This window comes from Thyridium curvatum, assembly GCF_004353045.1.
Source record: "Thyridium curvatum strain D216 chromosome Unknown NODE_9_length_649264_cov_80.371750, whole genome shotgun sequence".
In the NCBI taxonomy this organism is placed as follows: Eukaryota; Fungi; Ascomycota; class Sordariomycetes; order Thyridiales; family Thyridiaceae; genus Thyridium; species Thyridium curvatum.
Window position 1 is genome coordinate 558,475 of NW_022156764.1, and position 26,221 is coordinate 584,695.

Consider the following 26,221-nt stretch of genomic DNA (forward strand, 5'->3'; position numbering starts at 1 on the left):
ACCCCCTTCGTTCCCATTCTGTGTGTCTTTGCGCCGGACCTTACCTTGGATTGATACGCCTGCCTTTACTTATTTACTCGCTTAGGAGGATAGACAAAAGTGCCATGATGTAGTTCACCATGGGTGCGAAGTTGTACGCGCTCATCCAGCCATCCCCGCTTGCCAAGTAATCTCGTTAAAACAAGCTTCTCCCCCAGAGCCCTTGGCATGCCAATCAGATGGTGCAATTGGCGGCCGCCTCGAGACCCACCTCGTCATCCTCCTCAAGTGAGACCGGCAGTTACTTGTACTCGGCGTTGTTTGTGCTGAAGTTGAAAGAACTGATGCTCAGAAGATGCCCCGGCCTCTGTTTGCTTGGCAAGAATCAACTGACTATCTGGTCGTTAACTAGTCCCCTGATCTATCATCCTGCTTTGGAGGAGTGATTAAGATTGGTCAAGATCCTTCAGGATCCACACATAAGCTGAGACAGGGAGATGTGACTTAGTTACCCGGAAACTGGAATGGAGGAGGGAGCCTGGTTAATTGGTCCGTCTATCACTTTGGGGTTTTCATAACCAGGGTTGTAGCCTCTTTGGGAGAGCGAATCCCCGGAGCTACTTTGTCTGGGTTTCTGTTACTGGGTCCTTGGAGACTGGACTTTGGTTCTGGCTGACAAGTGGATAATAACGAGTTGAAGCTGATTGGCTACGTTTGCATATGACACAAGCCCAGTCAGCGTCAGTGTTTCGCTCGCCTCAGTAAATATATTGCTTACTTGCCTTTACCCGCGTTCAGGACCCGCGCTGGGCGCGCTACTGCATGCGTGCACGGCACGATGGCCCGACTCTGTGCCGCAGAGATGGCACCATATCCTGGTCACTGCGGCCATATGTGCGCTGGTCAGTCGCAGGAATTGCAACCTGGATAGTACTTGTCGATCCTTGAACCCAACTGCGCGGCTTAAGACCTCGCTCCCTCGAGATATGCCCCGACTATCGGAGTCTCAATTTGCCAATGCCGCGGTACTCCCACACCACTTGGGCAGGTGACCAGACCGGAAACAGGGCCCTATTCATATCGATTATGAAAGCCTCTATCGTTAAGCAAACTGCGGTCCGGGCCGCCTGTGACAAGTGCCACAGCATCAAGATACGCTGCTCTCGAGACGCTGGCTCACTAGACTGCCAAAGATGCGTCCGTCTGGGTTTCAAGTGCTCGTACAGTGCACCTCTGCAGATGGGCCGACCGCGACATAATTCGCGACTTGCATCTGCCTCTGGCCCAAAGCCAGATCGAAAGGGCCTTGGCCGATCAGCACCCGGCGGCGGCAGCACGGGTCCTTCCGGCATGGCACCGGATCACCTGGCGGATAGTTCAACAGCATTTTACCCCAGTGAGTTCCCAGCTGATCCACAAAAGCACATTAGCCCTTCTTGGCTTCAATGGTATTGACAAGATATTAAGCTCCCACCGTCGAGGCCTCCGAGTACCCCGAGGGCCTTGCCTTCGATCTCGGACTCGATGGCACCGACAAGAATTTGACGGTGCATTCACTCCTGAGAGAACCTCACGGGCCTCCGTATGACGATTTGTTCATGCGTCACGACGGTCACGCTGACCGGGCCATGGACTTTATGGGGCTCGCAGATACCGACTCGATAGATCCGTCGCTCTTCAGTGGAACCACTCTATCCGAGTCAGGGCACAGCCGCGACGACCGCGACGAGGAACTTGCAGAGCGGTTGTCAAGTCTCCAGGTCAAACTGCAGCAGCTCCACCATCGCATCAAGCAAGACGCCTTTAGAGACAATCTCAACGCTCCACAGAAGGCTAGCGCGGAGCAAGAGTCGACCCAATCAAACACGGACCTCAACGACATCTTCATGGCAACGGTGGACTTTACCGACGTCCTCCATGATCACTCAGGGTCACGGCCTCAGGAATGGTCTATGGATCACGCTGTAAAGTGCCAGCTGCTATCATGTTACCTGAGCCTCGTCGACGTATACGACGCGTCCTCAGAGCACATACAACGGGCGACAAAAAATGCAAAAGACAGGCCAACTTGGACAGGAAATGGCACTATCTGCGACGATACCCAGTCGGGATCAAGCCTGGCCAGCGGTTTGTCCACTAAGAATTCGAGCACAGGCTCTGAGCTGTACTTGCATTTGTTGTCGCAGATGCGCATACGTGCGAAGCAGGCCCTCGACAAGTATCGTTGATTGGAAATCGGTTATGGGGATTGTTAGAAGTAACATAGCAGAGTCATGCATGCATACTGGTTGGTAACATAGAGAATCATGAAACACGACTTGTACATAGATATAAACGGCCCTTAAGATTGACAATTGGGGGTTTGGCCAAGTAAAACGGAAAATATACAAATCATAGATGCTATGTACATACATAGACAGACGAACAAAAGCAGAGAATGTTCTAAACACACAATACTTTTTAAGCTTACATCCATGAAGACTCTGCTTGGATGCATGTTCACCGTTTGACCACCTCTATGGCAAATAACAGTGATAGATTATAAATCCAATTCTACAATAGTGAGATGTAATAGCTAACTGGACTCGGCTCCTGCACTCATGCCGCCATTGGCGGCTGCTTTTCTGTTGCCACCGGAGCTGGCCTTTTGTCAGCTTTAGTCTCGCCAATCGGCACAGTACTCGGCTCAGCATTCAGCTCATCCTTTGTGTACAGATTGGCAATCTGCTCCGTCACCCTTGTCCAGCCAAGGCCGAAACTAAAGAAGAATGCAATGACGCTTGCCGCCGCTGCCAGCCACTGAAAAAAAAAAAAAAAGGTGTCAGTCAACATTCGAGATCTACGTAGAAAGGGACTTACAAATGTCGATACCAACGCATCGCTATAAGCAGTCAAGACTCCCTGGTACTCATCAGGTGGAACAAGACTTGGTAGTTCTGTCGCCCCGGCGTGGACTATCTCCTCGAAAGATACCGAGGGGGCATACTTGTGAAGAGCAGAGTCAAGGACGTTCAAGAAGATCGATTTCGAAATGGCTAAAAAGACCGCGCTGCCAAAATACTGAAAAAACATAATCGTAGCAGTACCGATGGCGATCTCCTCGCCGGAGAGTATATACTGCAGCGCGATCGCGGGCTGCAAAGATTTGATCTTAGCACTGAGCTCACATGCATAGCTTTTGGACTCTTACCATTTGAATCACCCAACCTCTCCCGACACCAACCAAGACCTGGTAGCCCACCCATTTGCCTTGGGACGAAGATGGGGTGAAGGTAGTCATCAGGCCAGACCCTATGGCGGATAGGACATTGCCCGCTAATGCCCAAGGAGGGATGTATCCAAGCTTGTTGACTACCAAGTCTCGGAATCAGCAGGGACGATCAAGAAAGACCAATGGAGACAATGCTTACGAAGAAAACCGCAGAAAATCGTAGCAAGGATCTGAGTGACCATGGCCGGCAACAGCATGAGCCCGCTATTCGTCGGCGTGGCCTGTTTGACGGACTGGAACCAGAGCGGAAGGTAGTCGCCCACGGTCGCGAAAGCGCCAATCTGGAGAAATACCACGACGCAGCCGCAGAAGACGACTTGCTTCTTGAGTATGCTCGGCGGGACGAGGGCTCTGTCCTTTCGGTGCCACGTCCACGCCACGAACAGCCCGAGAACGACCACTCCGCCGAGGAACAGGCCGAGGATGGTGGCCGAGCGCCAAGGATATCTCTGCCCGCCCCAGCTCACGGCCAGCAAGAGCATGACGACTGCGGGGACAAAGATGGCAAAGCCGGGGATGTCGAGTTTGTGGTGCATCGTTCGCAATGCGGTCAGGGGCGGCTCCTTGACCCTCTGCTCCGGCACGCGAAGGAAGAAGAAGACGAGGGCGGCGGCGCCTCCGGGCGGTAGGAAGATCCACATGCCTAGCAGCACGGCTCTTGGTCAGTACCTTTCAGGTACATACGATGATATTGCGCATGCCTAGTGGAAGAAGGAAGAAGTCTACTCACACCATCGCCAACCTAGATGCTGCGTGATGACGCCGCCCACGACGGGGCCAAACGCGCCTCCGACCACGGTCAGCCCCATGCCCATGCCCATGAGGGCTCCTCGCACATCGGGAGCAGCAGCAGCGGTCAGCATGACCAGGCTGCCGTTCTGTATTCCAGCCGCACCGATTCCCGCAATGGCTCGGCCGACGATGAATGTGGCACTGGTCTGGGAGACGCCGCACACCACATTGCCAACTTCGAAAACCGCTATGCTCGCGAGGTAGACGGCCTGGGGGACGGTCAGCAGAGGTTCCCTTGCCTTCAAGAGAACAATTGTTGCGGCAAAGCTTCTCTTACCTTCAGGGGAAATAGATCGAAAGCTTTTGCCATCAAAGGCTGGACGGCACAGCTAATGGCGACAAGATATGGGCAGGTAAGCTAATGTGTGCGGTCGTACAGAGGAAGAAAGTGATAACATACAGTGAGAATAGGTACGCTGTGCTATACCAGTCAAGATCTTCGACTGTCTGAAAGGCCTTGGTGATCGACGGAATGGCCTATTGCGTGACAGAGCTTGGTCAGGAAGTCTTGCGGCGTTTGGACACGAATTTGGGACTAACCGTAGCGATGATCATGACGTACATCAGCACCAAGGATGCTGTCAGGCCTTGAGCGATGAAGAGAAGCGACAGCTCGACTTTGTTGAGGTATTGACTGCTTGGTGCGGCTCGCCGTGGGCCTTCCCGCTGATGGTCGTTGAGGCCATCTCTGGAGTGCTCCAAATCAACATTTTGGTCATTGCTAGGGCCGATCGCCGGCTGCTCGCTTGCATCCTGAAGAGTGCTCCGGTGGGACTCGCCCGAGAAATGGTCATCGGCCCTCCTGGTGGCTTGTTTCCCTGGTGCTGGCTCGCTCTGGTCCATGATGGTGTCTTACAGCTTCGGACGAGCTGTGACGCTCTTCCAGGAGCTATGCTATCGAAGTTCGATTCAGTGTTGCTATGACTGAGGCATGTCTCCTCCAGCTTGGGGAGGAATGTCAGGGCGTCTGTAGCAAGGGGAGGAAGCCTGGAGCAAACCGTGGCCTTTGCGTGGGCCGTTTGGAAATGTCGCCGGCGGCGTCTTTTTGCAGCCGCCAACCGCGCTCGGTTGGAGAGCCCGTGAGGCGCAGCACTCTCTTCCCCCATGTCCTGTCACACAGTTCATTTTACCCGTATTTCTGGTCGCCCAATCCAGCCAATAGTCAGCAGCCAACAGCCAACAGCGGCACCTGGCTCAGCCCTCAGTGCCCTGATGCCCCACGATGATAAGATTGATCCACCGGAGATCTAGAATCATTGGGAAGCATCGAGCTGTTGTGACAGTAACATCGTGGGAAGCGAGGTATGTCCTCTGCATTGCGACGCTGACGATTCTTGGTATCGTTTTCCTTACGTGAGAGTCCGATCTCAACTAAGTTTCCACTACGCGCTGGCTTTCACGGCAAAGGCCAGTGGGAAAAGTCAGACCATGAAACGCCTGCAGATTGGAGATGGGAGGGCAAGTGGCCGCCAGCGATTGTACAAGTTCTCTATCTGTGACTCGATTCTCGCCAGAGCTCTCAAGAATGAGTTCTCCGAAAATTGGCCCAACGCCGTCTTTCGTATTACATCGACGGCAGTCCTGTTCCACGCAAATATTTAATAGGTGCATGGATAGTTAGGGTTCTTTGTGTCTCCCTTTTGCCAACCCTTGTATGCATCCTCGATATCACACGTTGGTATGTTGATAACACCCGGAGCCGTGATATCCACCGGACCGGTGCCGCCACCGATCAGACCGTCGTAGAATTCAGGCTTGTTGATATCCACCTCAGGTTTGCCCTTGTACTTTCTGGTCGCAATGGCCCTGTTTTGACGGGATATCAGTCAAGGACTTTGCCAGCATATAGGAGGTCTTAGCGGGGACAAGATGGTGTTGCTTACCCTCGAATGAGCATCTCCCTGGTAATGCCTGACCACAGCGGATTGTCCGGCACCAGAGCATTAGACCCCGGCAGCCCGTTAAAGTACTGATCGCAGAGCGCGACGCACGGCGCCGGGCAGGTACAGAATTCGTCCCGGGTGTAGGCACCCGTCACGCCGAGCAGGTACCAGATCTCGTCGTCGACGCACGCCCACCCTTCGTTGCCCGTGATTCCCGTCATGTACTTGCCGTCGTACGGGCCGGCCGTACCACACTTCTTGCCTGTGGACACGGCCACAGGATTGTAGCCTTGCTGCTTCCACGCCGCAGGGATAAGTGCCACCAGGAGACCCTTCGCTGTGGCGGCAACCCTGCTGGGAGAGTCGAGAGTGCGGGGCGCATCGGAGCCCGCGATCAGCTGTCCATTTCTGATAAGCCTCCATAGGTTGTCAATTGACTGGTCTGAACCGTCGAAGAGGCTGAACAGGAATTTCTGGAGTGCTTGTGTCCAATTAATGACAATCAAATAGAGCTGTGCCCCTGTTTCGGCGCCGGGACTAAGTGAGACGTATCGGCAGGAATTAGTCTCTCAACATGAGACCAGCAATCTGCGGTATCCAATTCTGGGGCTGTTGGCTTCCGAGATCGAATCAACTTACGAAGAAGTGCCTACTGCGCTGAGTAAACCAATAAGGAACGGATACCCAGTCAATGTCATATCTTTGCCATTGGCTCCGAGGCCCTTGAAGACTGCAAATGCTCGATCAGAAATGGTTCTAGACCATACGCACAGTCCAAATTGTCTCTTTGCTAAAGAATGGTTCAGAGCTCGGCACTTACTATGATTGAATACACCTGGAAGTATGATTGCGAGAGCCAGTCCGACCGTGTTCGCTATGATAGCAGCGATATCCCCGCTTTGATAGAATGTCTTTTCGAACGCGCCGAGCAGTGCTGTCAAGTCGGCCTTGGCTTTGTGAAGATCGTCATAGTATGAGGCGAAAGCCTGTCAAGATCATGGTTGGTACACCTTAGTAGTCCTTTTTTCAGATGACCGACGACGAGAGAGGAACTCACAGCATTGATGCTCTGTACGGATTCAATTATCCGCACGCCAGCTGGCCCCGAGTCCTCCGTTTGGAAAGTTTTGCAGTCCCACATGTCTACTATCGAGCATGCAGATTTCAACACGTCAATTTTTGAACAATTCATCATGTCCGGGGCGTCAAAATACAGACTCAAGGCCTGGCTGAAATCTTTCGGCCTGCTGATTTTGTATTCGTTGATAAAATCACGCCAAGCGCAGTCAGTGTTGAAGCTGGACCATCGTTGAGCCCGGGTGAACTTGTCTGGGCTCTTATGGGGTTCATGCAGACAGTCGAAGCCATCAAAGAATCTCCATTTGCACCCACCAGTGTTGTCTATCTCGTGGAAGATCCCTGGGTCCACGAACTCGCTTGGTTGGAACTCGGCCAGGTCAACGGCCCAATCCGTTGTGCCGCCAAAGTTGAGCCTCTTGTAGACATTCATTCGGGTTTGTTTGATGACGTCCGACATGTATGACACCCACTCTGTTCCCCCGTAGACGAGGATTGCACTCTGGGAATCCGCGTCTGCGTAGACTACTGCCGACTTGTCTGTCCCGATGATACGATCTATCTCCGCTTGGGACAGATAGCCGGGTTCGCCAGTACAAATACCAGGCTTGGCTTGCGATTTAGCTCCCGCAAATTTGCATTCAGGGCCACGGCAATTGCTGTCAACCATCTTGAAAGCGCGGCCGTAGCTTGCAACTCCGACTATGACCTTTTTGGAAGGAACGCCTGCCTTGGTGATCATGGACAAGGAATTAATGGTCTCAGTCAAGTTGATGTGAGAGCGGAGACAGTCGCCGTTGGGACAGCCAGGGCTACTCCATTGGTTCCCGTAATCCCACTGGCCGTGCAAGTCGTACGTCATGTAGATGATGTAGTCTACAACCTTTGACATTTCAGCAATAGGGAAAGCTTTCAAGTACTGTCAAATATCGGGTATTGGTCAGTAACGGTTCGGTGCGGGATCAGTATCCTGCACGCCTTGGATGGTCGGATGTGGAGGGACCTGACTTACCCAGTGCGAAGCCGGGGCCGCGATGGAGAGCGTCCTTCCGACCGGTAAGAGTGCTCGAAGAACCTGTAAGAAAGCCAGGTAGTCATTCCCCTCGGTAGGAGTAGCAGCCGGCACACCAGGAATATCTTGCGCTCCGGGATACTCCCAATCGATATCTACCCCGTCTAGGTTGTTGACCTTGACAAAGTTGACAATGTTCTGGGCCACCTTCAGCCGATTTCGCGGCTGAACGGCGTTTCTAAGGATCATGAACTTGTCAGGGTCCGTAGAATCTGCCCAACCACCAAAGGCAACCACCTTCTTGAAGCCGCCTAGGTTGATGAAGCGGTCAAACTGGGATTGTACATAGCTGACATCAACACTAAATTCGGGAGTAAGACGCGCAAATGCAAAGTGTATATGTGAGAACTTGGTAGACTTGACCTCGGTTACGTCCATCCAGAGGCAGGGCCGTTTATGATTCCAAGCCTCAAAGTATCCGACACTGATATATTGGGGTGGGGGATCGCTTGAGATGATGTTCATTCCGCAGTTCGATATGCATCCGTTCTGGCCCTTGGCTGCAGTTCCTGGGGCACCATCCTTCTCCCTGCTGTCAACACAGAACTCTGCTGTTGTTCCGCACTGACCCCAAATGTTGCAGCAGGCGTTCAGGGGGCAGGGGTTCAGCTTGGACAGGTCGGGGTTGCTTCCGCCCGGCTTCTGGCTGCCAGGCTTCTGCGGGCCGCAAACAGCATTCGGAATGGGTGCTGGCATGGGCGGTGAGCCGCTGCTGACACATATGACTTGGTCGATATAGATGTAGTTCTTGCAGGTTGGCCATCCCCAGGTGTTTTTGTTGTACTCCTCTAATTGGGCGACGGTGATAGACTTCGCGGCAGCAATAGAGGCGCATCCGTCACCCTGCTTGATGGTGTAGGTGGCGCATGATCCGTCCGGGTTGGGCTTCGGAGATCTGTCAGGGAGGGTGCCCGCACTGCAGCAGACCCATTGGCCCGGGACGAGGGTAGAGCAAAACCCCGAGGCTGGGTTGTACTTCATGAAATCGTTTGCCGAGATGTTGCACTTTCTGGCCAACGCATCGCAATACTCGCCGCTGGAGACTTGGACGGTCCGGCATTCCGCTACTGCAATGCGGGTCAGTCTATTGAAAGGACGGTGCTGTAGGGTGGTCAAATTGTGCGATGTTGTGTTGCTGAAGGGCTGGCTGGCATTGAAGAGCTTGTACGCTTCTGGTGCGACCCATAGTGGACGTCCTTGTCTGGTTGCGCTTCCATCAAATCCACCGGTGAGACACTGTCCTTCGCTCCAAGCCGCAACACTCCGCAGCACAGATGCTAAAGCTGTGAGACCACCACTGGTGTCGGCCACGATCCCGAGTGCCACTTCGGAAGAGCGATTGGCTTCACATGATTGGAATACAAGTCTTTTCGAGATTCCGTTGGCCTCGACATGCCGTACAAAGTCTTCGAGAACGCCTAGCGCGACACCACGTTTGTCGAGGCCAGCACCAGCATACACTCCCACCACAGCCTCACCATAGTGGGCAAAGAATGTGTTTGGACCCAGCTCGGTGGTATTCGACATGTAGAATTGTATCTCCGTAGCAGCAGATACGACCTGCGCAGGCTCAGCCTCTACGTCGTTGTTCGTCCATGCCGTTGCTACATTAATGGTGATTTTAGTGTTGCTCGGACTAGGGTATCCCAGTATGGCTTCACGACCGAAGCGGGCTTTCAGCCTATCTCCACGATAGCTAGTGGTGGCCACAGCTTAATAACACAGAGGTGTCGGGGTAGAATGACCAATTGCTGGGCCGGTTCCCTAGAATATCGATGTTCTCTGGGCAGGGAGACCTGCCTGGCAAATCATCCCACTTGCTGTATCGGTAGGACAAAGCAGGTAGTATCCAAGAGGCGGCGAGGAGAAGTCGGAAAGCCATGTAAGCAGACAATAAGGAAACAATGCAAAAGACTAAGGTATAGTGGTATGGTGGCGAGATAGACTGGAATAGCAAACGAGCGATACTAAGAACTGATTCTCGACAGTTGACTATTTGAGCCTTTCTCCTGCTTCTCAGCTCTTCATATACAAAGAGTAGCCAACCGGATTCCATAGATACACCTGACTTGTTCCTGCCTCGGCATCCGATGTAGTTACGCCTCCTCAGTTAGAGCTGTATAAGCATTTTGGGACGCTTGGTTGGCAGAGAAGTATCGAGCAATTCACTTGGACCTTAATTAAATTAATCAGATACTTAACCGCCGGTCCGGCTTCCCCTGGGTGTAATATCACTTGTTGCATGATCATGTTGCCATTCGCAAAGTGCAAGAACCGTGGCGCTGGGACAATTGCCAAGCTATTAAAACGTACGGCTTGAGTGTTCTGGCCTGACTTGGCCTGAGGAAAATAATATTAGTATCCCCTTATGTTATATTGCAGCTCGGAGATCAACCAATGAGCAGAAGGATGATAAAGAACTGCGGCCAAGGGTGTGCAGGGCCCTTTCTACTCTGAACTTTCCAGTCACTATCAATTCCCGGGCCACGATATCCAGGCAACAGCAGCCCCATCGGCAGCCTCAATGATTTTTGCGAGATATATTAGTCTTGCATATGGAATAAAACTAACTTTAGGCATGCTGCTAGTCCTTCCTTATCCAGTGGTTTAGTCGAGCACTGTCCAACACACCCAAGCCACCAGAGCCACGACCAATTCTGCGACAAAATCCCGTGCCAATGTAGGATTGGAGCCGGAATAAAAGCCTGGTGGGCAGTTCCCAACGATACCCCTATCTGGCCAGGTCTGCTTCGTGCAGATTTGCGTCTGCATTCTAGCCGCAACATCCTTCTCTAGTTTCGAGGTCGGTTTCACCGCACAGGGGTCGCCCAGCTCCGTCTTATCATGCTGTACTAAGTGCAGAACAGTTTGATGCCAGTTGAACTGTCCATTCGAGCGTCCAGGAGGCCTCAGTAGAGTTGACAAGTGTATTTGCTGCCTGGATCATGTAGTAAGGCTCCAAACCCGCATCCACCACCGATTGTTGTTCAAAATCAAGATTTCCTAGGGATACCATAGCTTTCTCAGCGGAGAGGTACCAGTTGACCTTGACCAGACTTTCTGTGGTCCGAGGGTTGATGAGTGGCGCAGCCCCGCGGATAGCGAAGACGACAGGGAATGCATAGATTGGTGCGTAGGTATCGTTTCTGGGGAAGATGAGGTCCACTTCCAATCTCGTTGGAAGTGTTGGTTGTTGGTTCTGGGGTGTTTTCTCTGCCGAAAGAGCACATGCGAAGAATAGGAGGCAAATTCTGCCAAGTAATATGCGCAAGGAGTGTAATTCCATGTTGAAGTGTTGGCTTGTAAGACTGTCGACGTTGAATCTCAATTAGGCTTGCGACAGCTCAGTTAAATACTCCGCTTGTAGATGCAAGGGGCTTTGCCGTGAGGCTGCGCATGGCGTGACGGGCAGACGTGTTGCTTCAAGGACCCGTCTTGGCGCGTTGTTGGTTGACAATGAAGACACACCTGTTGACCAATCGTACCTGGTTGACAAGGGTTTTGAGGCGAGCCGGGAGTCGCTACCACCGTGGGTGCTTCTGACTAAATAGCCGGAGGTTCCAAGCCCTCCAACAACGCGCCCTATGCATCTCTCATTACGGCTAAGTTTGCCAACGCATTGCTGTGTAGATGTAGGAATGACCAAGCAAACATCGTAAGGTCACGACGCTCTGGACTCCCAACCAGTAGAGATTACAATTACGTCCGAGGAAGAGTTTCGTTGGCAATGACCCGTGGCACCGGCAGGCTAATGGCGAGGTGTCGTCACTTGTTCCACGAGATGGCACTGGTCCGAAGACTTTGCAGACAGACCTCTGGGCCCGAATTGGAGTATAAAAAGACGGTGAGACGGTGAGGATTGCTGCTTCATTGTTCAAACTGGAGAAGCGGGATTATCCTACCTTGCCATCAACGACCCGAGCTGAAGATGCTGGTCTCAATCATCACGCTGGCTACTGGGCTCTACGGTTTGGCAAGAGGAACAAGTCTCCGCATTGCAAGTGACTCCCAGCCTGCTTACCATTTCGACCCGCGGACAGTCAAGCCCTGCTCTTGGTGGTTTGACTACGATGCCGAACGAGCCCTTCCATGTGATTTGATCACCGTGGCTTTTGGCATAACGGTTGAGCAATTTGTGAAATGGGTACGCCCTATCAGAGTAAAGAGGTCACGGACAACTACTGACAAGGATGGAACTCTGTAGAACCCATCGCTAGCAGCCTCGGGATCCTCCTGCACCGGCCTGGAACTTGAGCAGTCATACTGCGTCGAGGGCGGAAACGCCGGTTCGGCCACGCCGGCCCCAACACCCACCAGCACCAAGGCAACATCCACGACAACGACAACGACGACCAAGCCCGGCAACGGCATCCCCACGCCGACGCCGACGCAGCCAAACATGGTCGCCGACTGCGACCAGTTTCACCTGGTCAAGAAAGGCGAGACCTGCGACGCCATCGCCGGCATGTGGCGCACGACGGCGGTCGAGATCGTCAAACTGAACCCGTCGGTCGGCACCACCTGCTCGGGGATGTGGGCCGACACGTACATCTGCCTGTCGCGCATCGGCGAGCCGGACAAGACGCGGAGCACCGTCGAAACGCCGCAGCCGATCCAGCCTGGCATGGTCACCAACTGCAAGAAATTCGTGCTGGTCAAGAGCGGCCAGACGTGCGAGCAGGTGGCCAAGGCAAACGGGATTACCTTGGAGCAGTTCACTCAGTGGAACACCGGGGTGGGCCAAGGCTGCAACTCGCTTTGGGCTAACACGTATGCTTGTGTGGGCGTATGATGAGGTGCGAGAGCAAATTAATTGGCCTGGGTAGTTGGAAGACAGGTAACAACTGTGTTATTATCATAAGGAACCCTCATACTGTCTCCGAAATACAGTGTTCATTGTTTCTTCAAATGTGTCAAGGTAACAGTGGAACTCGGCTTTGACCTACGATTATACTATTATTGCACAGCGACGCCTGGGAGCCTGAAGGATATCGTAACAGATTGACCTCTTCATTCATGTTTTCTGTCACTGCTTGGCTATTGATTGTCAGGCAGGTCCAAGCGTGACATGATCTGACAATGCATAGTCTTGCCTACATCCTTCGTGATTGGTCATTTTTATCGCTATCTAGTTGCGCTATCTAGTTAGAGTATCAATATCCTCCCACTCTCTCCAACTTTCTCAACCTCAATACTTGCCATTCAACTCAACCAGACCATTCCTCTTATACAGCCAACCATCCTTACCCACCAAAAGCTGCAGGGAATTATAATCCGTCCCAGAGCTATGCTCAGATCGCGTTACCAGCGGCGCACCGGAGCTCTGCGACGATGCATACTCTGAAAGGGGCCGCGCATGCACATCCCGTATCCGCACCGGCAACCCGAGCCTCGACAGCATCTTGATCCCGCCCGCCGTGCCCGCCAACTCCGCCGTGGGCCGGCTGTTGATGGCAAGGGCGAGCATGTCGCTCTGCGAGGCCCAAGCACCCGACGTCTGGCGCCGCCCGAGCGACCACGCCGTGTGCACCAGCGCCAGGAGCGCGTGTGCGAACACGACCGTCAGTGCGAGGTAGTAGGCGACGCTATTGGCCGAGTAGCCCAGCCCGCCGATGAAGATGTCCCACCGCAGCTGCGTCGTCGCCGGGTCCGACGGCTTGGTGGTGATTTTCTTGAGTAGTGGGAGGTCGAGCCTGCCAGACAAGAGGAGGTCGTCGTCGTGCGGACTGGTGGGCACGCCCTCGCCGTTGAGGACGTCGCGCATATCCTCGAGGTTTCCCCCCCCGTTCTTAGCGTACCCCGTCTGCGACATGCCGTCGGCTATCAGGGCTGCGACGGCGGCCTCTACGACGTTCCTGTTAGACGGGCCCTGCTGGTCCGAGAAGCTCTCGGCGCCGGCAGCGAAGCCTAGGACTTCAAGCGCTGAGCTGAGGGTGGTGTAACTCGCGAATTGGGAGCCGAGCTGGGGTACCACGCCCTGGAGCCAACTCGAGTCCAGATGAACCTTACGGAAGCTCACCTGGTCAAAAGCGGGGAATGCGTATCCATGACCAGGGTATTCCTTCTTGGTCGGTTCATACCACACGCTGGCATTGTAGTACTGAATGCCGTTCCAGAAGCCCAGCAGAGAGCCTACGATATTACCGGAAGCCCAGCGTGCGTCGACTGAACACGTCATTACTGTGTCTTCTGTGGAGCCGCCACTGCTGGGGAATTGGATGTTGAGATATGCGCTCGAATTCCATCTTGGATCGTCGGCTGGCGGCGGAACCCACACCGTCGCTATTCGCGATGAGTTGACATACGATTCAGAGATCCTGGCTGGCGCGACGGGTTGCAAGTAAGCTTTGGTCTCGCCAATCTCGGGCTGCACTGTGTACCAATACTGAAATGTCTGCGGCACAGGTTCACGGCAGTTCACTCGGACTATAGGAATCTGAGCCTGAATAGTTGCCGTGGTTCCGGTGTACTTCCGGTAACGGTACTTGAAGAACGGCTGCATTTCACTGCTTGCTTCGCTCGCGCCGAAGATTGCCTGGTGCCACATGTTCGTCAAGATCTCCGAGTAGAGGCAAGTCGCCAGGTGCGGAGCGATTGCCCATGTGTCGCCCTTGCCGAAATCCGGAAAGATGACGTTCATGTGTCGCCGCACCAATCCGTCCGTGATGTCTATGTTGAAGAGAGTCTGTTGCTGCCGCCAGCCCCGCAGAGTCTGCGCGATTATTTCGAAGTTGCCGGTCGAGCAGCTCTTCTCTGCCTCTTCGGCGGTCGTCAAAGCGCACCAGCGAGGGAATTCCTCGAGCCGGTCTGGCCAAAGGCTATTCTGCCCTCCGGCCATGGTGAAATGAGCACCGCCTCCCGGCCAATGCGTGAACGTCTGCGGCAGCATCAGCAAGGCAGATGAAGGACCGGCGAAGATGGCAATGGTAGTGGAAGTCGCGAGGAGAAGCACGATTTTGTACCGCTTGGCTCGGCTCCGGAGAGCATACTGGCTGTACCAAAAGTCTGGTGAGAGCCAATAGGTCAAGTCTTGGAACTGAAATGGGGCGAGAACGAAGCCGAACGGCAGCCCTTCGGACTCAGTAAGCAGTTCTCGTCGGAGGACATCGAGGACAATTGTCGTCAATGACGCAACGATTAGTAGTTCCTGTTTATTCCTATATTAGTACCAGCCGCTCTGAGATTCTAGCCTTGGCAGGCGAAACCAACATATAGCTTGGCTGTGATCTGCAACAACAGTTGATCGAGAGATTGTATAGTATCCTCGGTGCTACCGAGGTAGTTGTTGCCGATGAAGAACCCCTTGAGATTGATCGCGGCGAGTACGATAGTTGCGCAAAGCGGAGCTACGTGGATCAGGCATTTCAACATCACGCTCCAGACACCTCCATCGACGACTACCTTCTCCTCCTCTTTCTCGGTGTTGCCTCGGAACTTTGAGAATACTTGGACCAGCCCATTCATCAGCCATGCCCCGTACGGGAGAACCCACAACCTCCACAGGTTCGGTAGCCAGCCAAGCTGTCTTGCAACTCGCTCTCCTATCGTCGGTCTTGGCCGTCGTGATGGTCGCATTGCTACCGTGACTTTGTTCACTCGGTTTGATAGAAATGAGAAAACATGGCAGTGTTGTGTCAAGAAGAAAATGACCAAAATCTGTTCAAGTTGTGGCCTTTTTATGTTTCGTCCGGCCATCAGGCTGTCCCTGGTGCTAAAGCACAACCCTCCATCCTGTGCTGCTCGAACTACAACGCTGGAGCTGAAAGTCAGATCCTGGAAACAATGTAACACGCCATTGGCCGGAGAAGCCATCCGGCCCCCAAACCTGATGCTGGATGCAAGCCATGCACAGGGGCTGGCTGACTGGCAACCAAGGCGTCTTTGTAAGCAACTAGGGTGCTGTTCGCAAGGCCAATGGACGGGGACTCGGAAGGCTGAGCCAGAAATAGAAATGTTCTATATAAGGTTTTGGCATATGTTCGTCACCAAGCCCCCGGGTCCGAGCACAGCTGGAGGGCGATCAGTCATCCTCAATGGGATCGGCGGTGGAACAGACTATTCCGTCCTATCACCAAGCTGGATATTTACCAATTGAATGCCAAAGTTGCACCACGCACACAAAGCCGGCGTCCCTAAAGGTACGCTTTGTTGATTAGATTCTCGCTAGATATGCCAACTACCAGGCTGTGCACAGCCCCCAAACCTTGCCCTCACCTCCTCCGGTCCTTGGGCATCTTCTTCTCCTCCAGCGCCTCGACGTCCTTCTTCTTGTGGAAGTGCGGCGCCAGCTCCGACAGCCACTTGGGCTCGATGGGTATGCACGACCGCATGTACTCCTTGGTCGTCTGCACCAGCTCGTAGTAGATGACCATCTTGGGCGGTGGGTCCGAGCTCATGCACACCGAGCTCGGGTGCACGTACACGGTTGTGTTGTTCTTGACCGTGCGGTAGCTGTCGCCCCCGCGCTGCAGCCGCGCCGCGTTGGGGAAGAAGCCGGCCGTGATCGCGCGCTTGATGGGCACCAGGTTGTTGGCGCCGCACGTCGACAGTGTCACCTCGACGCGCTCGCACAGCTTGGCCAGCTGGTCGCGGACGTCGCGCGCGCGCGTGAGCGACCGCTGCTGCAAAAAGTTCTCCTTGGCCCAGATGGGCGAGAAGTCGCTGTCGACCCACTGGTTCCAGATGTTGAGCAGCGTGACGTGGTCACCTCCCTCAGCGACGGTGAACCGGGCGCGAGCGCTGTCGGCATGGATCTTCTTGTCTTTGGGCCGGAAGAATAGCGCGGACGCCTCGCCGAGCATGGACACGATGGAAAGGATCTCCTCGGTGCAGCCCTCCTTGCCGGCAGCGATGACTGCCTTGGCAAGCATCGGGTCGGTCGGGAACTCGGCCATCTGTCGCCCGAGCTTTGTAAGCTCTCCCTTGTGGTTGAGGCCTTGCAGTGCGAACAACTGGTTTAGTGCGCCAATAAGTGCCTCGGTGGGGGGAGGATCCATGAATTCGAAATCCAGCAGGTCATTAATACCAAGAGATTTGAGCTGCAGAACGACACCGTTGAGGTTGGTCCGCTGGATCTCGGGCGTCGTCGACTCCTCCATTTCGTTCATATAGGCGTACTTGGTGTAGAGACGGAAGCACTTTCCAGGGCCAACACGTCCAGCACGGCCACTCCGCTGATTTGCCGAAGCCCTCGAGCACGGTACCACAACCAAGTTTGACATACCGGTAGCTGGATTGTAGACATTCTCCTTTACATAGCCAGGGTCGATAACATAGACAATGCCGTCGATCGTCAAACTCGTCTCGGCAATGTTTGTCGCAAGAACAACCTTCCGGGCGCCTTCGGGCGTGGGCTCAAAAATCTTCGACTGTAACTCAGAGGGGAGATTGGCATAGATGGGACAGATCACAAGTTCCTTGACGCGGTTGCCGAGTTTGCGTGCCGTCTCTGTGATCTGCAGCTCTGCAGCCTCGATTTCATCCTGTCCAGTAAGGAAGATGAGAATATCACCCTTCTCCTGCGTCGTGTGGATCTGGAACACTGTGGTGATCGCTGCCGCCAGGTAGTTGGCTTCTGGTGCGGGAGTGTAGTAGATATCGACAGGATACCGTCGACCAGGAATGTTGAAAATGGGGGCGTCGTCAAAGTAGGAAGCAAATTTCTCGGCGTTCATTGTCGCCGAGGAGATCAGGAGTTTCAGGTCGGGCCTCTCCCTGGCCAGGTCCTTTACCAACGCTAGGAGAATGTCGGTATGGACAGTCCGCTCGTGAGCCTCATCAATCATGAGGGCCGAGTAGCCTGCGAGGTCGGGTTCCGTCATGAACTCGCGAAGCAACATGCCGTCGGTCATGTACTTAAGGATGGTCTTGTCGCTGGTGTTGTCCTCGAATCGGATAGAATATCCAACCTCGTTTCCAACTTTGACACCCATTTCATCGGCAACACGAGCAGCAACACTCATGGCGGCGACACGTCTGGGCTGTGTGCATCCGACCTTCAGCCCGCCCTTCGTGAACCCTGCTTCGTGTAGGTATTGGGGCAGCTGCGTCGTTTTGCCACTACCCGTCTCTCCGACAAGCACGATAATCTGATACTCCTTGATCGCAGCCAAGAACTCGTCCCTGTACTGGTAGATCGGCAAGCTCTTCCTCGTCTCCTGGATCGACAGTTGCTTTTTCTCGGCGGCATCGATTTGGGCTTGGAGAAATAGCTGTTCCTTCGTCATGCCCTTGCCTTCAGCCGGCATCCGAGTATCCAGATTCCATTGGATGTACTGCTCCTGATCCATGACATAATCATACTCGCCCTCGTTCTCCTTCTCGGCGCGCTGTATCTGCGCCTTGGCCTTGGCTGCTTGCTCCCTCTCCCACTCCTCATGTTCCGTGGTGAATTTCTCCTGTCCGTACTCGTCCTTCTCAACATACCGCTTATAAAGCGCATCTTCTTTCTTGCGCCGGTCGATTTTGCCCTTCTCAGTGATATAATCCTCAGGCATATAGTACCCATCTCTGTGATCGTCTATCCTGAGCCTCTCCTCGGCCAGGCGCAAAATCTCGCGGTTCTTTGCGAACTCGGCCTTCTCCTTTTCAGAGAGTCTCACACCGCTCCGCAGCTCGGCAGTCTCCTCAGCGACCTGTTTCCGCAGCAGGGCGAGCCGTTCTGCCTCTCGCTTCTTCAGGTACTCTTGCCGAGAGCGGTCGCGCAGGTCCGGAAGAGCTTCATTTCGCGCCTTCGAGTCGTCTGCCAGAGATCTCCGCTGAGCTGACAAATGATCCTCTGTGATCTTCTTCTTGGAGCGATCATCGTCTTTCGCCTTCAAGCGGTTTGCGAAAGCCTCCCTCTCGGCACGATCGCGCTGCGCTTCAAGCTCTTCCCTTGCTCCTTCTGACAAATCAGCATCGTCTATCTTGTCATCGCCTCCGCTGCCGCGATCGCCATCGTCGCGACTAAGCTTCACGCGCTTCGATGCGGATTCTTGGAACTCGGGCTCCTCCTCGTCCTCCGGAAACGGTTCCTCGTCGGCCCATCGGTCGTCGTAGTCTCTTTCGTCACGACGACTGCTCGTTTTCGATCTACTGCTATAGTGCCGCGATTCGCGCTTGGGCGAGCGCGATCGACTGCGACTGCGCCGGTGCGACCTCGAGTGTCGCGAAGAATGCTTGTCGGACCGGTCCTTCTTTTTCTTTTGGACTTTCTGTGGACCAACCTCGTTGTCGTCGTCCATTGCGACGAAGGCATACCTCTTGGAAGCCATGCTGGCTGACTCGGGAGGCGCTGCTCCTCGTGAAACAAAAATCTGGCCTGTTTGGACCGTTGTGGCGATGAGATGCCAATCTCTCAGACTGGAAGGGACGTTGACATTGACTCGAAGGATGGCTACCCAAAGTTGAGGCGGAATAGAATTTGTCCGTCGACATGAGGTCCCGATAAGCTTATCGATAATGGCAGCACCGATAGCAAGCTTCTTGGCGGGACCAGACTCGAGTGAACGGCAGGGGTAGCCGCTTTAGCGTGTCCTTATTCCGTCACTTTTAACACGCTGGTATTTTCTAGTACACGCGGGCTCTCGTGGCATCTTCCTTTGTTCGACTTACCTAGATACAAGTAGATCCTGGGCATTCCACCTCCACCTCGATCTCTTCGCCACACCACCAGAAAGAAGACTCCCTCTGCTTCCGGCCTAGTCGCTCCTTTGTCTTCTTTTCGAGTCTCGGGTGTTTTGAACGGGCAATTCATGCCCAGGACAGATCAGCAACCAATCAGCAAGTCCCGGCGGGAAACCAGAGGCTCAAGATGTTGCTGTGCAGGGCAGCTCTGCTGCTCTTCCTGTCCTTGATACACCTCGTGCTCTGCGCCGAGGATTACTACAAGGTGACATCTCTTTTCCTCTCTCCATTCTCGGGCTCCCGGACCCTCGCTAACCTCGACTCACGACAGGTCCTGGGAATAAGCAAATCAGCATCAGATAAAGAAATCAAGTCCGCATACAGACAGCTCAGCAAGAAGTTCCACCCCGATAAGAACCCGTACGCAACTACCCCTCAGAGAACCACCTTCTACTGCGAGCCAGAACCAGAATACTAACACCCCATCCTTTTCCCACCAGTGGCGACGAGACGGCCAAGGAGAAATTCGTCGAAGTCTCGGAAGCCTACGAGGCGCTCTCCGACCCGGAGCTCCGCAAGGTCTACGACCAGTACGGCCACGAGGGCGTCAAGCAGCGGCAGCAGGGCGGCAACTTCCAGCACCAGAACCCCTTCGACATCTTCTCGCGCTTCTTCGGCGGCGGCGGCCACTTCCAGGGCGGGCAGCGCCGGGGCCCCAACGTCGAGGTCAAGCTCGCCATCGCGCTGCGCGACTTCTACAGCGGGCGCGCCACCGAGTTCCAGTGGGAGAAGCAGCAGATCTGCGAGGAGTGCGACGGCACGGGCTCGGCCGACGGCGTCGTCGAGCAGTGCGGCACCTGCGGCGGGCACGGCGTGCGCATCCAGCGCCACCAGATCGCGCCGGGCATGTTCCAGCAGGTGCAGACGCAGTGCGACGCCTGCGGCGGCCGCGGCAAGACCATCCGCCACCGCTGCCCGGCCTGCGGCGGGAACCGCGTCGTGCGCAAGCCGACGACGGTGCACATCAACATCCTGCCCGGCATGGCCAAGGAGTCGCGCGTCGTGTACGAGAACGAGGCCGACGCGAGCCCGGACTACGTCGCCGGCGACCTCGTCGTCACCCTGGCGGAGAAGGAGCCCGACCTCGAGCAGGACAACCCGGACCACGTCGACGGCGTCTTCATGCGCCGCAAGGGCGACGACCTGCACTGGAAGGAGGTCATCGGCCTGCGCGAGGCCTGGATGGGCGGCTGGACGCGCAACCTGACGCACCTCGACGGCCACGTCGTGCGCCTCGGCCGCAGGGAGGGCCAGGTCGTGCAGTCGGGCCAGGTCGACGTGATCAAGGGCCAGGGCATGCCCATCTTCCACGAGGACGGCGACAGCGTGTACCACGAGACCCAGTACGGCGACCTGCTCGTCGAGTACGTCGTCGTGATCCCGGACCAGGCGGACCCGGCCATGCTGAAGGAGATCAAGGCCGTGTTCGACAAGTGGCAGAAGAAGACCGGTGTAGACCTGCACAAGGACAGCGGGAGGCCGGATATACCCGACGCCGCCGGTGGGCCGCCGGCGCACGAGGAGTTATGATAGACATGAATGCAGCGATGTTGATGATGATGTATCGAAAATAATATAGAGACGTTCAAAACCGAAAAGGCGCAAGCATGGTCGATTTGTCCCGCGTGTGTGTTGAATAGTGGATGCATGGAACATATGCCTTTGACATTCTCTTGATACGGTCTAAATGAAAAGCCCGCCCATTTTGTTCTATACCCAAACGCCACATTGAAATTAATTTACTGTGTTTGTTGCCCTTAAAAAGAGTCTCGAAAAGTCTCTCAGAAAAGAGTGTATGTGAACATCATCATCGCCTTCTTCTTTTTCTTCTTCTCTCATCCCATCAAATCTACGCCTCAATCTCATCCTGCTTCCAGTCGGCCACCTTGGCCTGCGGCTCAGCAGGCTGCTTCTTGCCGCCGGCAGGGGCCACGCCGACCTTGCGGCCGCCGTTCTTCCGCTTGACGCGGCACTTCATGCCGACCGACTCGTCAAAGATGAAGCGCCAGAGGACGTAGGTCCAGCTGTGGTGCTGCGGCAGGTCCTGGTAGAACTCGCGGGCCATCTCGTTGAGCAGCGGCAGCTTGGTCCAGGCGACGGCGGGGAAGTCGTGGTGCTCGTTGTGCAGGCCGACGTTGTAGACGAGGAAGTTGAGCGGGCCGTAGTAGCTGTACGTCTCGGGCAGGGGGATGCCGTTGGCCGGGTCGCGGGCCTCGTCGTCGACGTGGTCGAAGACGTAGTGCTCGGCGATGAAGTGGCCCGCGAGCGGGTGCAGCGAGCCCGCGAGGAAGGAGGACAGGAGCAGGTAGAGCAGGGCGTTGGCGCCGCACGCCCTGTAGAGCAGCAGGTCGGTGCCGAGCTGCACGACGACGTTGGTCAGCGAGACCCAGGTGAAGGGCACCTGGAAGATGGCCATGGGCCGCAGCGCGTAGAAGAAGATCTGGAAGGTGCAGAAGAAGGCCTTGCCGAGGACCGAGTCGAGGACGACGGCCTCGAGGGCGGTGGGCAGGTCGACGTCGACGCCGTCGACGCCGAGCGACTTGTGATGGGTCAGGTGGTAGGGCTGTTTTGTTTGGGCCGGCATTCTGTTAGCAAATGTGCAAACCTCAAAGGAGAAGAGGCGGTCCAGCGGATCGCTCGTCTATCGAGAGGCTTACCCTGAACGAGGCGCTGTAGGGCACAGCGATGGGCAGGTTGGCAAAGATGGCAAAGAGGCGGTTGGCGAGCGGCGACCTGAAGGCCAGGTTGTGGGAGATCTCGTGGATGGCGAGGAAGAGGTTCTGGTTGGCCGAGGCGCCAAAGACGTAGGCGACGGCCCAGTACTTCCACGAGAAGAAGGGCGTGTTTCGGAGCATGTATGCGAGGAAGAATTGCAGCGAAACGACACAGGCCACGACGTACTTGGTCAATGGCTCGTGGCCGCAGAGCTTGGTGACCTGCGGGGAGCACTTTTGTTAGTATTCGAACGCGTGCGGTGTGGTCGCTCATGGCAAGCGATCAACGGAGCGCCTACCTCTGGGTGAGCTTTGATGATGGCCATCCGGCGAGTCCGGTGCGGCTCCTCGGTGTAGGTCCAGAAGAAATCGTCCTTCCTCGCCTCAATTGCATCCTTTCCGTCGGCTCTCAGAGATCCCTCGACGCTTCCGCTGTTTCCGTTGCCGCCATTGGTGCTCCCCTTTCTCTTCGAGGCGGAGCTCGTCACGGTCGTCGTAGAGGGCGCCATTGCCGTCGATGATCAACCAGCTTCGGGGCGCTGGAGGAGCCTTGCGATGGTGGGATGCAGAAAGGCAATGAACGACTCGGGGAAGCCCTTTTGTTGTCTGAACCAAGGGAGCTCTCCTTTTGGGTATCCTGGTCGGTCGAGCCTGGAACGATAATCAGGCGGTGTTGGCCGATTTTTTGGGCGGGCGGTGGCGGACGGGCGGGGCAAGGTAACCGCCCGCGGCCTCCGCAGGGGACCAGATTTCAGGGGTTTTGTCGCTGGAGGATGGACATTAGGCACGTGTTAGGCCAGGCTGGAGGCTAAATCAACAACAGTGGAGAGTTGAGGTGTCGGCTTTCAACCTGGGATCCTGGCTTGCGTGGCCGATGGGGCGATCGAAATTTCTCAGGCCCTGACCGGAATGGCACGGGCTCGGAGACGTTGGGATCCGAAGAAACGGCCACCTCCATGAACCAGACATCATCGCTGCTGACATCTAACTAGCGCACGGTACCTGCTTGCGGATTGACGAATGATTGATGGGACGGTGCGAGATTCTCAAACGTGGGGTTTTGATGTGACGTCCTTGTTGTCGCAGCAGCTTCAAATGGACCAAAAACCCGTCTATTTTATTTACCTAACAAGTACTTGGTATATGCCGAGCTCGATCAATCCCATCAGCAAGGACAGAATGGCTTTTTTTCCCCATCCCGAAATCCCGACCAAACTCCTCCCAACGCGTTGACAAACCCTAACGACCCAAGACACCGCATCATGCAGGTGCACGCAGCTCAGTAGCGCATGGTGATGGCGGGAGGCTTGTTGTTGAGGATCTCGTCGATCTCGGCCAGGATCTCGGGTGTCAGCTTCTTGTAGACCTGGACGGCCTTGACGTTCTCCTTGACCTGGTCGGGGCTGCTGGCGCCCGTGATGGCCGAGCTGACGTTCTTGTTGCTGAGGACCCAGGCGAGGGCCAGGACGCCCATCTTGACGCCGAGGCGGTCGGCGATGGGCTGCAGGCGGTTGACCTTGTCGACGACGCCGTCCCACTGCTCCTTGCCGGTGCGCTTCCAGTAGCCGGCGATGAACTCGACCTGGGTCTGCGCGAAGCGCGAGTCGTCGGGGATGCCGTCCTTGTACTTGCCCGACAGGATGCCCTGCTTCATGGGCGAGAAGACGGTCAGGCCGAGGCCGACCTCGCGGTACAGGTGCGCGAACTCCTGCTCGACCTTGGTGCGGTCGATCATGTTGTACAGCGGCTGCTCCATGACGGGGCCGACGAGGCCGAGCTTGTCGGCGTAGCGCCAGGCCTGCGCGATCTCGTCGGCGTTCCACTCCGAGGTGCCCCAGTACAGCGCCTTGCCCGTGTCGATGAGGTGGTTGAAGGCGCGCACCGTCTCCTCCATCGGGGTGTGCCTGTCGGGCCGGTGGGCGTAGATGAGGTCGACGTAGTCGAGCTGCAGGCGCTCGAGGGCCATGTTCATGCCCTCGACGATGTGCTTGCGCGACAGGCCGACGTTGTTGACCTTGTTGGTGCCATAGGCGCCTCCCCAGTAGAGCTGCGCACGAGAGCGAGCGTGTTAGCGGTGCGGTTCGACCTGCGCCCAAACTTGCATGCATGCGCTGCCCCGCGGCTTGCACGAAGCTGCTACGGGTGTTGACCGACCTTTGTAGAAACGACAATGTCATTGCGCTTCCAGCCGTACTTTCGGATCGCCTCGCCCATGACCTTCTCGGACTCGCCCCCGGCATACGCCTCGGCGCAGTCGAAGAAGTTGACACCCTCGTCATATGCTGCCTTCATGCAGGCGTAGGTTCCCTCTGCAGTGCGCGTCATTGGTCAGCGCGCTCAGCGTCAAAATGGAACAAAACCGACGGCGTGCAGTAGGTTCCCCCACGGATGCTAGGCAGAGCTCACTCACCTCTGTCGACGTGGCCGCCATAGGTCAGCCATCCTCCCAGCGAGATTGCCGAGACCTGCAGGCCAGAGCGGCCGAGGAAGCGGTACTCCATCTCGGGGGCGTTCTCGTTGGACATTGTTTTGATCTCGTCGCTGCGCTTGCGCGTGGTGGTACCTGGAAATGACGGGAGGGAATATGGTGTCACTGGCAAGGCAATGGATATCAATTGGAGATCTTGAGCATCAGCAGAATACTTGAATCACAATTGAGCCCGCTCAAGGAGAAGAGGGGGCGGAGATGTCTATTTATTCCATTGGCATGGCATCACTTTTTTCCCTTTTTTTTTCTGTTTGGCGGGCAACGGCAAAACCCAAGCTCTCAAGCCGCAGGGACTGAGGGGCAGCGGGGTAGTGATGGATCCATGGATGCATTAATGCATCAGCATCAAGCATTGGGGATTACCAATCCGCCCCCGCACGCCGCCAGAGCAAGAAGCGAGAAACGTCATGCCGTCTGAAGTGTTCGCCTCAGGAAGCGTTTGAGCGGCACGCAGGCGCCATTGGATGTCCCAACTGGCGCCCCCGCGGAGGCCCCCTCAGTTCTCAGTTGGGACGCCAATGCGGCACCAAGAGCCCACCGCCGGTGTGACTCTTCGATGCGGCGTCTATGAGGGTTATCGCATGTCAGTGGCCATCTTGGGACAAGTGCCATCCGCTCGGAAGTGCTGAATTGAGACTTCATCCCGCGCGGGTTGCGCGAGTGGAGTCGTCCCAGCTCGGAGTCGGCACCTGCCCGACAGAGGTAGCGTCGTGCTGGTCTGGTCTGTCTGGTCTGGTCTGGTCTGGTGCTGCTCCAGCGCTCTGCTGTCAAATTGCTCCGGAGTTTAGGGGCGAGGGTTCGGTTTTAGTCAGGTACCTGAAAGGAAAAGAAGAAGAAAAAAACATCCATGGTTGACCCGTGCTTCAATTTGGGGGGCAGGACCGTGAAGACAGAGACTGGCAGTAATTGATCGATGTCTAGGTAGGAAGACACTCAAGCTGAGATTTTGGCCCTTTCTATGTCCAGCGGCCGACAGGTGACCTCCAGCTGCCCCTTACACCCGTGGCTGTTTTGAGACGCCCTGAAAGAGCCAACTTTCAGCTTCCCTACAGGCTACCTACTTACAGGTACCTATAGAAGGTTAGGTGCTTTAGGTAGGGAAAGTAGCCCGGTAACACGACGACGGGTGCTACAGGGTGCATGCTTACCGCCTGGGCAAGTAAAGCGACGGTCAAATTAGTTACCTTACTTGGCTGACAGGGTCCGAACAGGAGTGCTTCGTGAGCCATCAACGGTCTTGGGTACCAAACCTATAGGTCTAGGTAGGAAGGTAGTGGG

General features: G+C 55.4%; 9 protein-coding genes across 9 annotated transcripts; 3 read left to right on the forward strand and 6 right to left on the reverse strand.

Moving 5' to 3' along the window:
- Nucleotides 1–1,065: 1,065 nt before the first annotated feature.
- E0L32_002374 (uncharacterized protein) lies at nt 1,066–2,207 on the forward strand (the record flags this gene model as incomplete). Its single annotated transcript, XM_031136556.1, has 2 exons — nt 1,066–1,375; nt 1,447–2,207. The coding sequence occupies 2 exons, from the start codon at nt 1,066–1,068 to the stop codon at nt 2,205–2,207; spliced, it is 1,071 nt and encodes a 356-aa protein (XP_030988589.1).
- Nucleotides 2,208–2,577: 370 nt separating this feature from the next.
- E0L32_002375 (uncharacterized protein) lies at nt 2,578–4,885 on the reverse strand (the record flags this gene model as incomplete). Its single annotated transcript, XM_031136557.1, has 7 exons — nt 2,578–2,778; nt 2,839–3,114; nt 3,170–3,330; nt 3,390–3,893; nt 3,981–4,358; nt 4,420–4,519; nt 4,583–4,885. 7 exons carry the CDS (start codon nt 4,883–4,885, stop codon nt 2,578–2,580), a joined length of 1,923 nt encoding a protein of 640 aa, XP_030988590.1.
- Nucleotides 4,886–5,640: 755 nt separating this feature from the next.
- Nucleotides 5,641–11,360, reverse strand: E0L32_002376 (uncharacterized protein; the record flags this gene model as incomplete). Its single annotated transcript, XM_031136558.1, has 7 exons — nt 5,641–5,848; nt 5,926–6,462; nt 6,565–6,655; nt 6,746–6,911; nt 6,983–7,921; nt 8,015–9,678; nt 10,940–11,360. 7 exons carry the CDS (start codon nt 11,358–11,360, stop codon nt 5,641–5,643), a joined length of 4,026 nt encoding a protein of 1,341 aa, XP_030988591.1.
- A 642-nt stretch (nt 11,361–12,002) lies between these two features.
- E0L32_002377 (uncharacterized protein) lies at nt 12,003–12,866 on the forward strand (the record flags this gene model as incomplete). The annotated part of the gene is made up of 2 exons (XM_031136559.1): nt 12,003–12,218; nt 12,279–12,866. 2 exons carry the CDS (start codon nt 12,003–12,005, stop codon nt 12,864–12,866), a joined length of 804 nt encoding a protein of 267 aa, XP_030988592.1.
- A 396-nt stretch (nt 12,867–13,262) lies between these two features.
- E0L32_002378 (uncharacterized protein) lies at nt 13,263–15,649 on the reverse strand (the record flags this gene model as incomplete). Its single annotated transcript, XM_031136560.1, has 2 exons — nt 13,263–15,221; nt 15,284–15,649. The coding sequence occupies 2 exons, from the start codon at nt 15,647–15,649 to the stop codon at nt 13,263–13,265; spliced, it is 2,325 nt and encodes a 774-aa protein (XP_030988593.1).
- Nucleotides 15,650–16,284: 635 nt separating this feature from the next.
- Nucleotides 16,285–19,329, reverse strand: E0L32_002379 (uncharacterized protein; the record flags this gene model as incomplete). The annotated part of the gene is made up of 1 exon (XM_031136561.1): nt 16,285–19,329. One exon carries the CDS (start codon nt 19,327–19,329, stop codon nt 16,285–16,287), a length of 3,045 nt encoding a protein of 1,014 aa, XP_030988594.1.
- A 539-nt stretch (nt 19,330–19,868) lies between these two features.
- E0L32_002380 (uncharacterized protein) lies at nt 19,869–21,271 on the forward strand (the record flags this gene model as incomplete). The annotated part of the gene is made up of 2 exons (XM_031136562.1): nt 19,869–20,101; nt 20,182–21,271. The coding sequence occupies 2 exons, from the start codon at nt 19,869–19,871 to the stop codon at nt 21,269–21,271; spliced, it is 1,323 nt and encodes a 440-aa protein (XP_030988595.1).
- Nucleotides 21,272–21,590: 319 nt separating this feature from the next.
- Nucleotides 21,591–22,964, reverse strand: E0L32_002381 (uncharacterized protein; the record flags this gene model as incomplete). Its single annotated transcript, XM_031136564.1, has 3 exons — nt 21,591–22,304; nt 22,399–22,677; nt 22,755–22,964. 3 exons carry the CDS (start codon nt 22,962–22,964, stop codon nt 21,591–21,593), a joined length of 1,203 nt encoding a protein of 400 aa, XP_030988596.1.
- Nucleotides 22,965–23,734: 770 nt separating this feature from the next.
- On the reverse strand, nt 23,735–24,980 carry E0L32_002382 (uncharacterized protein; the record flags this gene model as incomplete). The annotated part of the gene is made up of 3 exons (XM_031136565.1): nt 23,735–24,502; nt 24,610–24,764; nt 24,866–24,980. The coding sequence occupies 3 exons, from the start codon at nt 24,978–24,980 to the stop codon at nt 23,735–23,737; spliced, it is 1,038 nt and encodes a 345-aa protein (XP_030988597.1).
- Nucleotides 24,981–26,221: the final 1,241 nt, after the last annotated feature.